The sequence below is a fragment of the Pan troglodytes genome, chromosome 21 (genome assembly GCF_028858775.2).
Source record: "Pan troglodytes isolate AG18354 chromosome 21, NHGRI_mPanTro3-v2.0_pri, whole genome shotgun sequence".
Taxonomy (NCBI): Eukaryota; Metazoa; Chordata; class Mammalia; order Primates; family Hominidae; genus Pan; species Pan troglodytes.
The window spans coordinates 49978510-49992054 of record NC_072419.2 but is presented as its reverse complement, the minus strand read 5'-3'; the positions used below and the strand labels follow the sequence as shown (position 1 = coordinate 49992054).

The following is a 13545-nucleotide window of genomic DNA, read 5'->3' as shown; positions in this document are numbered from 1 at the left end:
AACCCTTCCCCCACCCCCAAGGAGACTAGGCTGCTGTGGGCCTCAGCAGAGCAGAAGGGTAAAGAAAGACAGCCCTGAGAATCACATCCAAAAACCAGCCCTGGCAAAGCGCAGGGGCTCACACCTATCATCCCAGCACTTTGGGGGGCTGAGGCGGGTGGATCACCTGAGGTCAGGAGTTCAAGACCAGCCTGGCCAACATGGTGAAACCCGTCTCTACTAAAAATACAAAAAATTAGCCGGGCATGATGGCGGGTGCCTGTAATCCCAGCTACTCGGGAGCCTGAGGCAGGAGAATCACTTGAACCTGGGAGGCGGAGATTGCAGTGGGCCAAGATCGCACCACTGTACTCCAGCCTGGCAACAGAGCGAGACTCTGTCTCAAAAAAAACAAAAACCAAAACAAAAAACAAATATGTATAGTTAAAAGACTTAAGTCACAACATACATCCATGAACAATTTTAGATGGCAGCATTCCCAAAGCCATCCACCCCTCCCAAGCAGTGCACAATAGCCTCTTCCTGATGACTTAGGCTGCCCATTGTGACAACCGGTGACTGCAGCTTGACATCATAGTATATCTGTGAGTCAAGCGGCTGTGGGTTTTTGGCTCTTGCATCTGCTATAGTTCTGTCTCGGGTGCCATTTGCTAACTCTGTTCTCTGTGTAGCTGCTTTTGGCAGCTCCTCATCTCTCTTCTAATCCACCACTCACGGTCCTAGAGAACAGACCACAAGTTAAGACCGTCACCTACAGAATCCCAAGGGCCAAAACTGGGCAGAGGACAACTCCATCCTTCTTACAAAAGGGCTTCTCCACAAGAAGCATTTCCGTTAGACTCTAGCAGTGAGATACCCTGCTTCAAGAATTTCTCATGGAGCCAGAAACCTTTGAAATTTGCCCTTATGATCCTCACCACCGAATCCCACTCAGCAGATTCCAGTACCACCTGGCATCGTGCAGGAGAAAGAACCCCAAGAAAGCCAAAAAGATGGCCACCTGCAAATACAACGCCTGCCACGTGGTCCGCATCAAAAATCTGGAGGAACATGAGGCTGTTTGTGTCAACAGGAGCGCTGTGGAAGAAGAGGACACCGAGAACCCTCTGAAAGTCAGTCCTCCTAGTTCAGAGCAGAACGATGACACCCAGCAGGTCTCACCCTGCCTTCCCAGCCCCGATATCTGGAATGTCGATGGCGCTAATTGCCAGCATGTGTTTGTCCTTAAGACTTTTTTTCCTCAAAAGGTTGTTTGTGAAAATGACACGAAAGAGTCAGCAAGAGAGACCAGTCCCCAGAAGATCCTCAGACCAGGACAGTAAACTGTCAGCTGAGGAAGGAGCACACGCCTCATAAATGCATGGAAGAACGTGCAATGCATCAGAATAAAAGACATGCAAAGTAAACTACCCTGGGCTACCTCTTTTTTTAACCTGGCAGATTGATAAATATCAAAAGGCTTAAAATACTCTGCTGGCAAAGGTAGGGCAAAATGGGCACTTTCATAACATTGGTGAGAATGTCAGTTGGTACAACCTCCACAGAGGGCAATTTGACAGTAGCTATAAACATTATCAATGCATACAGGCTTTGATTGAGCAATTCCACTTCCAGGCTTCATTCTGTAAATATAATCACACATGGGGAAAATGAGCTAAGTACTAGCTTATTCACTGCAGCATTATTTGCAGCAGCAAAAAAGTTAGAAATGAGCCAGGTGTGTTGAATCACAGCTGTAGCCTGTTACTCTGGGAGCCGAGGCGAGAGGATCGCTTGAGTTCAGCCTGGGCAACATAGTGAGATCCTGTCTTAAGCAACAAAAAAAAAGTCAAAAATGACCTAAATATCCATTAAAAGGGCCTGATTAAAAATAAGTTATACTGCAGCCATACAACAAAATATTATGCCGCCTTGAAAAAAAGTGAGGAAGCTCTTTCTGTGCTGATATAGAAAGGTTGAGACACACTGTTGAGCTCAGAGGTCAGCAAACTTTTTCTGTAAAAGGCCAGATGGCAAATATCTTAGCCTTTGTCAGCCACGCAGTCTGTGTTGCAACTACTCGGCCCTGCCACTGCAACATGAGAGCAGCCACATATAATACGTAAACAAATGAACAGAGGTTCCAATAAAATGACTTACAGCCACAGGTGGCAGGCTGGACTTGACTAGTGGGCCATGGTTTGCCAACCCCCAGTTTAACTGATAAAAACCAAGTCCAGGCCGGGCCCGGTGGCTCATGCCTGTAATCCCAGCACTTTGGGAGGCGGAGGTGGGCCAATCACCTGAGGTGTGGAGTTCGAGGCCAGCCTGGCCAACATGGCAAAACCCCATCTCTACTAAAAATACAAAACTTAGCCGGGCGTGTGGTGGGCACCTGTAATCTCAGCTACTCAGGAGGCTGAGGCAGGAGAATAGCTTGAACCGGGACACAGAGGCTGCAGTTAGCCAAGCTCACTCCATTGCAATCCAGCCTGGGTGACAGAGCGAGACTTTGTCTCCAAAAAAAAAAAAAAAAAAAAAAAAAAAAAGGAAAAAGAAAAGAAAAAACAAAAACAAGTCCAGAACAGTCTATACAGTATGCCACCATTTGGGGAGAGTTGCGGGAGAATACATGAATATGTATGTGCTTGCTTTTGCATAAAACTTCTCTTTAAGTATACTCTAGAATGGACATCTGTCCACAAAGCCTGAAATGTTTTTTCAACCTGTTGCCTAATAGAAAAATTTACTTGCCTCTTCGCTAGAAACTGATATTGTCTGCCTCCAGGGAAGACAAGAGAGAGCCCTTCTTTACTATTGACTCTTTAGAATCTTTTACATGGGAATGTATATGAATATGTTATCTGGTCAAAAATTAAACTATATTTTTTTAAACAGCAGGTAGAAGACTTAAGTCCTTTGAAAGTTTTTCAGGAGGAAATCTTAACTGTTAAGTTTTTTTTGTTTTTTTGTTGAGACAGAGTCCTCGTTCTGTCGCCCAGGCTGGTGTGCAGTGGCGCAATCATAGCTCACTGTAGCCTCAACCTCTAAGGCTCAAGCAATCCTCTCGTCAAAGCCTAACAACTAGCTGGGACCACAGGCGTGCACCACCATAACTGGCTAGTTCTATTTTTTTGTAGAGATGGGGTCTCACTATGTTACCTAGGCTCACTGGTTTTTTTTTTTTTTTTAAGTAATCATAACTTTGCCACCCAGCTGGCCCCTTCAACTGCTTACACGAAGTATTATAAACAAAGACTTCTTGGGGGGAAAAAAGTTCTGGATGACAGTGATTAATGAAGTGCATGAACTAGAGAACTGACATACAGGAAATAGGGGGAAAAAGTGATGTGGAGAATATATGTCTATAAACCATAGGCCAACAGGACCAGGAAAACTTACTCTTCCTGAAACTCCCTGAATTGGGCCATAAGGGAGTGAGCCTAGTGGAAGCGCTACCCACAGGGGCTCTGTCAAGACAGAGCAAGATAGAGCTGACGTCTGTCACTATGTAGTGGCAGCCTGGAGCATTCTGTAGGTATCCTCCAAGCTCCCAAAAGGCAGCTGGCCACCAGGCAGTGGGGAAAGGCAGCCCCACCAACCCTGGGCAACAGGCAAGCTTTGCAGGTTCATGCTGAGGGTTCCTGGCAAAGAGAGTGCCGTGGAAAAGCTGTGTCTTGGGGCAGAGGGTGCTCTGGCTGGCAGAGGAAGAAGAGAGAGGAACTATATTCAGGTCAGGTGCCTTGCTGAAATAATTCCATTAAATCCAGGCCACAAAGTATTTTTATCTCCAATATACAGATATGAAAAGTGAGTTTCAGGAAAGCTAAATGACGGCCGGGTGTGGTGGCTCACACCTGTAATTCCAGCACTTGAGGAGGCCAAGGTGGGCAGATCACCTAAGGTCAGGAGTTCAAGGCCAACATGGCGAAACCCAGTCTCTACTAAAAATACAAAAAAATTAGCTGGGCGTGGTGGTGTGTGCCTGTAATCCCAGCTCCTCGGGAGGCTGAGGCAAGAGAATCACGTGAACCCAGGAGGCAGAGGTTGTAGTGAGCCGAGATTGCACCACTGCACCCCAGCCTGGGCAATAGAGCAGAACTCCGTCTCAAAAAAAAAAAAAAAAAAAACCTAAATAATGTGCCTTGGTTCACAAAGTTAGTGCATGGCAAGTGGCCTAATTGAATCCATCCCCAGCAGTTCCACTCCTAGATATGTATAAACCAGATGGGCATGACAGTTCACCAAAACATGAGGATGACATGTGCATAACAGCACTATTTTTTTTTAATTTAAAAGTAAACTTTAATTTCGAAAATGCAGACGTGGAGAGGGCAGACAGATCACACACAAGGCTACCACTTCACACTTGGAGGCTGGCACAGCAGCCGGGCAAAGGTGCTCCTCACTTCCCAGATGCTGTGGCAGCCAGGGAGAGGTGCTTCTTACTTCCCAGACTGTGGGGTGGCGAGGCAGAGGTGCTAACAGCACTATGTGTAATAGTCAGTCTGGAAGCAATCCACACATCCTTTGAGATAATGGGTAAATTGTGGAAGTCACACAATGAAAAACCAATATTGTAAATTTCAAAATTGAGAAGAGTAGACTTTAAATGGTCTCAACACACAAAAAAAGCATGTGAGGTGATAGATATGTGAATTAGCTTGGTTTAATCATTCTACTGTGTATGTATAAACATATCAAAACATCACATCATACCCCATAAACATATACAATTATTTGTCAATTAAAATTAAATTGGCCAGGTGTGGTGGCTCATGCCTCTAATTCATCCCAGCCCCACTTTGGGAGGCTGAGGCGGGAGGATCACTTGAGCCCATGAGTTCAAGACCAGCCTGGGCAACATAGTGAGACCATGTCTCTATAAAAACATTTTAAAAAATTAGCCGAGCGTGGTGGTGCACCTGCAGTCTCAGTTATTCGGGACGCCTGAGGTGGGAGGATCCCTTGAGCCCAGGATTTCAAGGTTGCAGTGAGGAAATCACATCACTACACTTCAGCCTAGATGACAGAATAAGACCATGTATAAAATAAAATAAAATATAGAAAATAAAATAGAAAATAAAACAAAATGGTCATGAGAATGAACAAATGATAACTACCCAGATCTACTTGGATGAATCTCACATAATGTGAAATTCTGTTGACGTAATATTTAACGAAAATAAAAAGGCAAAGCAAAGCTGGTGTTTGATGTTAGGATGGCGGTTACCCTTCGTGGGTGGAGAGGGGGTTTCCAGTGCTGCTCTTGTTCTGTTGTTTGATCTGGGTGCTGGTTATGCGAGTCCGTTCACTTTGTGAAAACATATCCACAGCCACGTGGGATTCATGCACTCTTCTGTATGAATATTGCACTCCGATGGAAAGATTTTAACTGAACCTCTATCTAACGCTTATGGTTTTTTTCTATGGCACCATACTCCTACCCTGGCTGACAGGTATTGTCATTGGCCGCTGCCATCACATGGGCTGCAGCAGGGAGGCACCTGTGGCAGGGAAGCGCAGCGGGAGCTGCACACTCCATGGATCTGGTGCTCCCCAGGGGCCGCTGCAGCTGCCCAAATCTCAGCTGCCAACCCAGGCCTCCAGCTCCACAGAGCAGGCAGGAACCCTGCCCTACTGGACGGGGCTGCAGCTGCCCAAACTGCAGCTGTGGATCCAAGCCTTCCCGTGCTCTTAGCGGGGCTGGGAGCAGGCAAGATCTGCCTGTCTGGGTGCAGCTGCAGCCACCCGACTGGCGGCTGCAGACCTGGGCCTCCTGCTCCACAAAGTAGGCAGGAGCTGGGGACAAGCAGGATCCCCACCCCTTCCAAGTTGGCGGGGCGGGAGCTCCCTGGGTGCAGCTGCAGCGGCCCTCCCAAGTGCAGGACCTGGGCATCTCTGCAGCCTGCATTCTCAGGCGGGGAATGCTCCCCATCCCTGCAGGCTCAGGGGTGTCTGCTCCCACTGCCTGGACTCTCTCCTCTCCAGGCACCTGCTCCAATCTGGGAGCAGGGTTGGGGCTGCACCCCAGGGGCCATGAATGGCAGCGGGAGTCAGATTCCTGGGCAGAAGGGGGCGAGTCCCCAGTAAGGCCCCTCCTTCGGGCCAGGGAGGGCCTGAAGGCTGGGAGCCAGCTGCCAGTCCTGAGGGCCGGAGTGGGGACTTGTGGTGCTCCCTCCCTGCTGCCCATGGCCACCCACAGAGCAATCAGCATGCACTTTACCCTCTCTGAAGTCTATGAAAGTCCCGGGCTCAGCCAGAGCAGGAGAGAGGACAGAGAAAGGGATGACCAGCTGCAGAGAGGAGCTACTGTCTCTGCTGGTAACTGGAGATAATGGGACAAACAGTAGCAGAGAGGAGCAACATCCTCCAGGGCCTCCTCTCTGCTGAGAGTTAACACTGCAGACCATCTGCCTACAGACAGAAGTTACTCACTGAGGGTCTCCTGTGAACTGTTGTAACACTCAATAAAGTTTCTCTTAATCATGTTCACCTTCCACCTGTCTGCGTACCTCCTGGACACAGGACAAGAACTCGGGTAAAGATGCCATCAGCCACAGATGTTTCTGGCCAGAAAAGTGACAACCCAAAGAGCCCATAACAGTATGACACAGAGGATGGCATGGAATGGGGCATACTAAAATGCCAGACTTGCTGTCCAGGATTGGGCTCAAGTCCTGACTCAACCACTGTCTACCATCTTCCCTCCCAGCACTCACCTGAAACGTGGGCACTAATTTCTCCTTTGCAGGGTATATTGTGTGTAACAAAGAAATGAGAAACATGTAAAAACATACTAAGTAATAACATACTAAGAGCCCATGTTATCTGAGCACCAAGTATGTGCCATGTTCTTCCCAATCCCTTCAACAAGTCTGAAGTTGAAGGATTCTCCCTATTTTACAGCCAAGGAGCCAAGGCTCAGTGCATTGAAGAGACACACAGCTCCCAAGAGCTAAGCTGGGTTTACACCCAAGTCTGTCTGATCCAAAGTAAGAGCTCTACCCAGGACTGCAGGAGGACCTGGGAGAGTCTGCCAGATGCCATGAGCCATATCTCTCCCCAGTGCCTTCAGCTCTGGGGAACAAGACGCAGGTATGGTCACAGTGGCTTTGAACTCCAGAATCCTTCACCCCATTCATTTCCCGCAAAGTTCCTGGAACCCTAGGTCTCCTGTTTCTCCCCAACCCTGATGAGCCCATGGCTCAGTGTTGATTTTCCTCAGTGATACACCAGGGTCTGCTGAAAAAGTGGCTAATTAAGACTCCCAAACTACTCCTGGCCTATCAAAACTGCTCCTGCCCCAGTCCCTGCCTTGCTCTGAGAAGGACACTTTATCTTTATCCTGGACCACGTTAAGTACTCACATGTCCCAGTTCCTCATGCCAGCATCTGTATCAGTCAGCTTCTGCTGTGTAACAAACCATCCTCAATCTTAGGGCTTAAAGCAATACTGATTTATTATTCTCATGACTTTGTGATCAGATGGGCAGTTCCTCCAGTCTGGGCCAGATCAGGTGAGGCTGGATGGTTTAGGGTGGCCTTACTCACGTCTGGAGTCTCAACCAGAACAGCTAGAATTCTCACCTCCTTCAGCAGATTCTCCCAGAGTCCCTCAGGGGCAAAGTCAACCACATGACCCACTCATGGGAATAGCTACAGGGAGCAGTGATCCCTAGGGAGCCATTGCTGGAACAATCTACCACAGCCTCTATATCTGTGAGCCTCTCACCTCCAGGCCATGCTGGTCACCAAATGCCAGACAATCATCTGGATCTTGCCAGAATGGCAGATTCACCCTCTGCCATTTTTTTTTTCCAAGATAGTTTTGCTCTTGTTGCCCAGGCTAGAGTAAGTGCAATGGTGCGATCATGGCTCACCGCAACCTCCGCCTCCTGGGTTCAAGCGATTCTTCTGCCTCAGCCTCCAAAGTAGCTGGGATTACAGGCATGCGCCACCACGCCCAGCTAATTTTGTATTTTTAGTAGAGACTGAGTTTTTCCATGTTGGTCAGGCTGGTCTCAAACTCCCGACCTCAGATGATCTGCCTGCCTCGGCCTCCCAAAGTGCTGGGATTACAGACATGAGCCACCACGCCCAGCCTCCCTCTGCCATCTTAACTAAGCCTCATCTTTCCCTCCTGCCTGTCCCTCTCCCAGGCTGACCGCAGCACCCCCACTCCTGTACTACCATTCTGAACTCAGGCCCTCTGCCCCTCAGCGCTATCTGGCTCTTTCTTGCTTGCCACACTAGCCTGGGAAACATCAGGCCTGGATCAATCCTCATGACCAAGTTCCCCAAACTCCTGATCAAACAGCAGCTGGGCCCCCAGCACCTCCTGAGTGGCAACCAATCTGCCTTCCCATGTGGGCTCTCCCTGTCCCCATGATGGCCAGGAGCTGTCAAATCTGACTCCTCCCCACTTTCTCTGAGCAGATGACTGGCCTCACGGTACCCCCTGCTTTACTTCAAAGTTTGTGTTCCCTCTGGCACATTTTATATCAATTGGTTGGTTTATATCTGTCTGCTTTTTAGAATTTAAGCTCCATGGCCGGGCGCAGTGGCTCACGCCTGTAATTCCAGCACTTTCGAAGGCTGAGGCACGCAGATCACAAGGTCAGGAGATCGAGACCATCCTGGCTAACACGGTGAAACCTTGTCTCTACTAAAAATGCAAAAAAAAAATTAGCCGGGCATGGTGGTGGGTGCCTGTAGTCCCAGCTACTCGGGAGGCTGAGGCAGGAGAATGGTGTGAACCCAGGAAGCGAAGCTTGCAGTGAGCCAAGATCGCACCACTGCACTCCAGCCTGGGCAACAGAGCAAGACTCCATCTCAAAAAAAAAAAAAAAAAAAAAAGAATTTAAGCTCCATGAGAATAAGGTAGTTTTTTGGTTTTTGTCTTTTGAGATAGGGTCTTGCTTTGTCACTCAGGCCGGAGTAGAGAGGCACAACCACAGCTCAAGAGATCCTCCCACCTCAGCTTCCTGAGTAGCTGGGACTACAGGCATGAGCCATCACGCTATCATGCTAAGTTTTTAAAATTTTTTGTAGAGATGGGGTTTCACCATGTTGCCCAGGCTGGTCTCAAACTCCTGGGCTCAAGTGATCCTCCCACCTCAGCCTCCTAAAGTACTAAATTACAGGCATGAGCCACCACACCCGGCCTGGTTTCTATCCTTTATTGCTATATCTTCAGCACTACAACTATGCCAGACATGTGGGGGTAGGGTTGGAGGGTCCCTCAATAAATGTGGTTTTTTGTTTTTGTTTTTGAGACAGTGTCTCCCTCTGGTTGCCCAGGCTGGAGTGCAGTGGAATGATCTCAGCTCACTGCAGCCTCGACCTCCTGGGCTCAGGTAATTCTCCCACCTCAGCCTCTCGAGGAGCTGGGACTAAAGGCACATGCCACCATGCCCAGCTAATTTTTTGTTTTTTTTTTTTTTAGTAGACAGAGGGTTTCATGATGCTGCCCAAGCTTATCTCAAACTCCTGGACTCAAGCAATTTGGCCTCCCCGGCCTCCCAAAGTGTTGGGATTACAGGCGTGAGCCACCATACCCGGCCTACTAAGTATTTATTTAATGCATGAACCAAAGAACAAGCCCACAACACACAGAGCTCAGTGAGGATGGTATGTTAAGCTTGCTGTTACCTGCAGCCACTCTGTTCTTTACAGCCTCCTCCCTCCAGGACAGGAAAGGGCCTGAGGGCAGTCCCTGGGAATGAGCAAGACCTCAGGCAAGAGAGGGCATGGGGTACAAGCCCCTGGAGCCTCACAGGCGTCAGCTCAGAGTGTAGCCAGTCAACGCCCTGCATGTGAATCACCCACTGGTGGTTTGTTAAAAATCCCTTTTTGCAGGCTCCACCCCAGGTACCTGACTCAGAGGGCCCAGGAATTTTCATCATCAGCCTGCAGCGCACTGCATTTGAGTTTGACAAAGTTGTTCCACCGAGTCTTGGTGTGAGCTATAGGAGACAAGGTAATGCAGCCTCCATCCTCACCGTGGGGCACAGGTCATCCACCTTGGGTGACCAAGGCCTGTAGGGAGCGGCCAGTGACAGAGCTTGGGGAAGAAGTTGGGGAGGGGATAGGTTCCATGCTGACAAATCACAAAAGCTCAGGGCATGAGTTAGGTGTGGTTCATCCATGGAACCTGCAGGTGCATGCAGCCCAGCCACATGGGCTGCGGGGTGCGGGGTGCAGGGTGGGAAGCACAGAGCCCCCGCCCCTCCTCGGCTTTAGATCAAGAACTGGGACACTGCCAGGACCAAGCACGGCATGCCTGCATGTGAATGGACAGGAGTAGGGGGACTGTAGGTGGGAGCTCAGCAGGGAGAAAGGGGTGTGTCTGAGGCCAGACACATCTGAACTCTGGCACCCTAATTAACTCAGTCCCCATCCCTCTAGAGTTGGCCGCATCTCTTGCCCCAGGTGAGGACCTGCCCCAAGTCCGCTCAACCTCTGCCCACAAGGATGTTCATGTGCCTGTCCCATGAAGCCCGCTGCTGAAAACATCAGTTCCTCATTTAGACATTCTCAGACTTGGCATCTTCCCCTCTTCAATCCCCAGTGACTCTTCCCAACCACCTGCCAAGCACTGTGCTCTGTAGCCACAACCCTAGGGATTTAGGGCCACAAGGGCAGAGGCTCTGGCCCATCCTGGCCTCCTGCTCAGCCTTGGCCAATGGGGCTAGAGGGTTCTGCCCAGCTGCCTTCACCCCTCTTCCTTGCTTACTGGTCTGACCTGGGGGCCACGCTCAGCTTGAGGCAGGGGCTTGTTAGTGGGCAGGTGAGCCACCCAAGGCAAGGGGCAGGCAAGGCCCTACTGCACCAACCCATCGTCCTCCTCTGCCCCCAGTCTCTGCCCACCCCCGCCCAACCCCATGGCCAATAATACTCAGAGCTTTGCAGAGATGCCCACTGGGTGCAGAGACGAGAGAAATTGCTCTCATCTCATTGTGCCCCTCTGTGGAAACAGGGTCAAGGGCTCAGGCCTGGGCTGTGCCGATAAGGCTGGCCTCTGAGGATGAGCATTCAGGTCCCTATATCCCAGAAGAGGCCCCTAGGTCACCAGGGAACCATGAGCAGGGCCCAGTAGAGAGGCAGAGTCCAGACCAGCACAAAGACAGAGGCAATTTTATTCTTCCAAAAAAATGCACCAAGAGAGGGTGAGCACAGGAGCACCCCTGGCCACATCCCCCATCCTAAGCAGGGTCTGAGATGAGGCCAGGCCTGACGTGGGCTTGGGAGAAGCTGACTGAGCTCCCTGTGGCCTTGGGGAGGGAACCAGGCAGACCTGGGAGTGGAACTATGTTGTTAGCACCAGGAGCCGCCCACAGCTGGGCTCGGCAACAGGGCAGCGCATGGCCCTGTTGCCTCCACCTGAGAGTCTGGGGAGGGGCTGGTGGCAGAAGGCTCCCTGCAGGAGGTCACCTGAATGACTCTCAGATTCACAGACCCCCTCTGCCCCCACAACCCCTGTAAACATGAGAATGGGCTCGTGACACCCTCAACACCTCAGGACAAGATGAGGGTCCGAGATGTGTGGCTGGGCTTCAGGCGGCCCAGGAGCTGCCGGGCTTTCTCCTGCATGAAAAGCTGGTCCCTGGTCCCCCCGCAGGCCACCGTCTTCCAGGCACTGGACATCTGGGAGGAGGCAAGAGGGTTACCATCCAGGCAGGGACTATGTGTTCCCAACAGACCCTGGTGATCCTGGCCAGGGAAGGGTAGAGTTATAAGCCTCCCTCCCCTAGAAGCCAGAGCCTTCTTATTCTCTCTCCACATTCCCTGTGACCCTGGACAAGTCACTTCCTGGCTGTGGGCTTCCTCAACTGTAAGTAGGAAGCTGGACAAGGAGACATGGCCATGCACTGCCCGCCCCGTGCAGCACCAGCCTCGAGGAGAAGCCACAGCCAGGAGGCGGGTGAGAAGGAGCAGTGAGACAGGTCAGCAGCCTGAAGCCAGCCCCTGCTTGAGGACAGACATGTACTAAGCAAACCAAATACAGGGATAATGACTTAGTTACAAGTGAAACCCAGGCCACAAAAGAGAGAATGGCAGAATGGGGGTATCTCTACAGAATGTAGGGTCAGAGAAGGCTTACCCCTAAGGAAGCAGCATTGAGACTGAAATCAGAAGAGTAAGTTAAGCAAATGCAGCCACGGGAAGTAGCAGGAAAAGCACCCAGGCAGAGGAACAGCCTATGCAAAGGCCCTGAGCTAAGAAGGTGGGCACTGCAGGACCCCCAGGGATGGCCAGCACTCAGCCCTGAGCTAAGAAGGCGGGCACTGCAGGACCCCCAGAGATGGCCACAGCACTCACAGGGGCAGGTGTCGTGAAGTGGCTTCGGGGCTTCTGGGCCACTGCTGCCTTCTCGGGCTTGGCCTGCAAGAAGCCCTGGTTGAGCAAGCTGTTGTCTTCTTTGATACCTGACAGGGTGAGGCTGGAAGGGTTTGAAGGGGCAGTTGTCGGCTGAAACCAAAACCAAGTCAAGGAGTCACCATTTTGCCAGAAGCTGTGAGAGGGAAGAAAAAAACCCGCAATCCCACCCCAGCACCACCACCTGGCTGCTGAGACCTGAAAGAGGATACACACTTTTCCAAGCCTCAGTTTCTGCTTTCAGATAGGGAGTTTACATGAGCTTAAGCTTACTTTATACTTAAAAGATTAAGCAAAGGGCCAGGAGCGGTGGCTCACGCCTGTAATCCCAGCACTTTGGGAGGCCAAGGCAGGCAGATCACGAAGTCAAGAGATCGAGACCATCCTGGTCAACAGGGTGAAACCCCATCTCTACTAAAAACACAAAAATTAGCTGGGTGTGGTGGTGGGCGCCTGTTGTCCCAGCTACTTGGGAGGCTGAGGCAGAAGAATGGTGCGAACCTGGGAGGAGGTGGAGCTTGCAGTGAGCCGAGATTGCACCACTGCATTCCAGCCTGGGAGACAGAGCGAGACTCCGTCTCAAAAAAAAATTAAGCAAAGAACTTAATCTTGTTCTAAAGAACTTACTTAAAAAAAAAAAATCAAGTAATCAAGTAAAGAAACGTGTGTGCGTTTCAGAGCCTGATTCAGTGGTGTGTCTGGAGGCACAGTCAAGTACGTGGGGGCACATCAGCCCTGCGATGGGTGCCGTGCAGCCCCCAGGCCATAATAACATAATCAATAAATGTGGAGTATCACTGAGCATTATCCAGTAATAACATACTCAATAACGTTGCCTTTGTCACATAAAGCCTCAGGAGGAGCCAAGGCTGTTCCTAGTTTTCCTGGGACCAGAAACATCCACAAGCATCATAAAGACGCAGCTTCAACCCCAAGCACAGCGGAGTTGCACAAAGCCCCTCCCACGCCCTTCCAGTCTCTCTGCTCTGCTTGGCACTGTGCCCTCCTGACTTAGGCTTGGCACCCCTTTTATAGGCTTTTAACTGGGGCTCAGGGAACCTGAAAGATCCCAGAGAGCAGTGATGGTGTCAGAACTCAAACCCAGGCCCACCTGACTCAATCTGTGCTCTTCACTCCCTGCAGTGATGTTTTCTTCTTTGCAGTAACCTGGCTGCAGATTCCCAG

General features: G+C 50.5%; 2 protein-coding genes across 4 annotated transcripts in view; one reads left to right on the top strand and one right to left on the bottom strand.

The window, feature by feature from the left end:
* The first annotated feature begins 564 nt into the window (after positions 1-564).
* Positions 565-1406, top strand: GTSF1L (gametocyte specific factor 1 like). The gene has a single exon (XM_009437270.5). It carries the CDS (start codon positions 876-878, stop codon positions 1320-1322), a length of 447 nt encoding a protein of 148 aa, XP_009435545.4. The 5' UTR covers positions 565-875; the 3' UTR covers positions 1323-1406.
* Positions 1407-11102: 9696 nt separating this feature from the next.
* Positions 11103-13545, bottom strand: part of MYBL2 (MYB proto-oncogene like 2) — a 47886-nt gene continuing 45443 nt past the window's right edge. For all 3 annotated transcript variants that reach the window (XR_010154234.1, XM_024352033.3, XM_063802979.1), the window contains exons 13-14: positions 12304-12453; positions 11103-11628 (exon numbers count right to left, since the gene is read on the bottom strand). Coding sequence is in view for 2 of the 3 variants with exons in the window: in XM_024352033.3 (XP_024207801.2) it covers positions 11500-11628; positions 12304-12453 (279 nt within the window). In the remaining variant the exon portion in view is untranslated. The remainder of the gene's footprint in view (positions 11629-12303; positions 12454-13545) is intronic.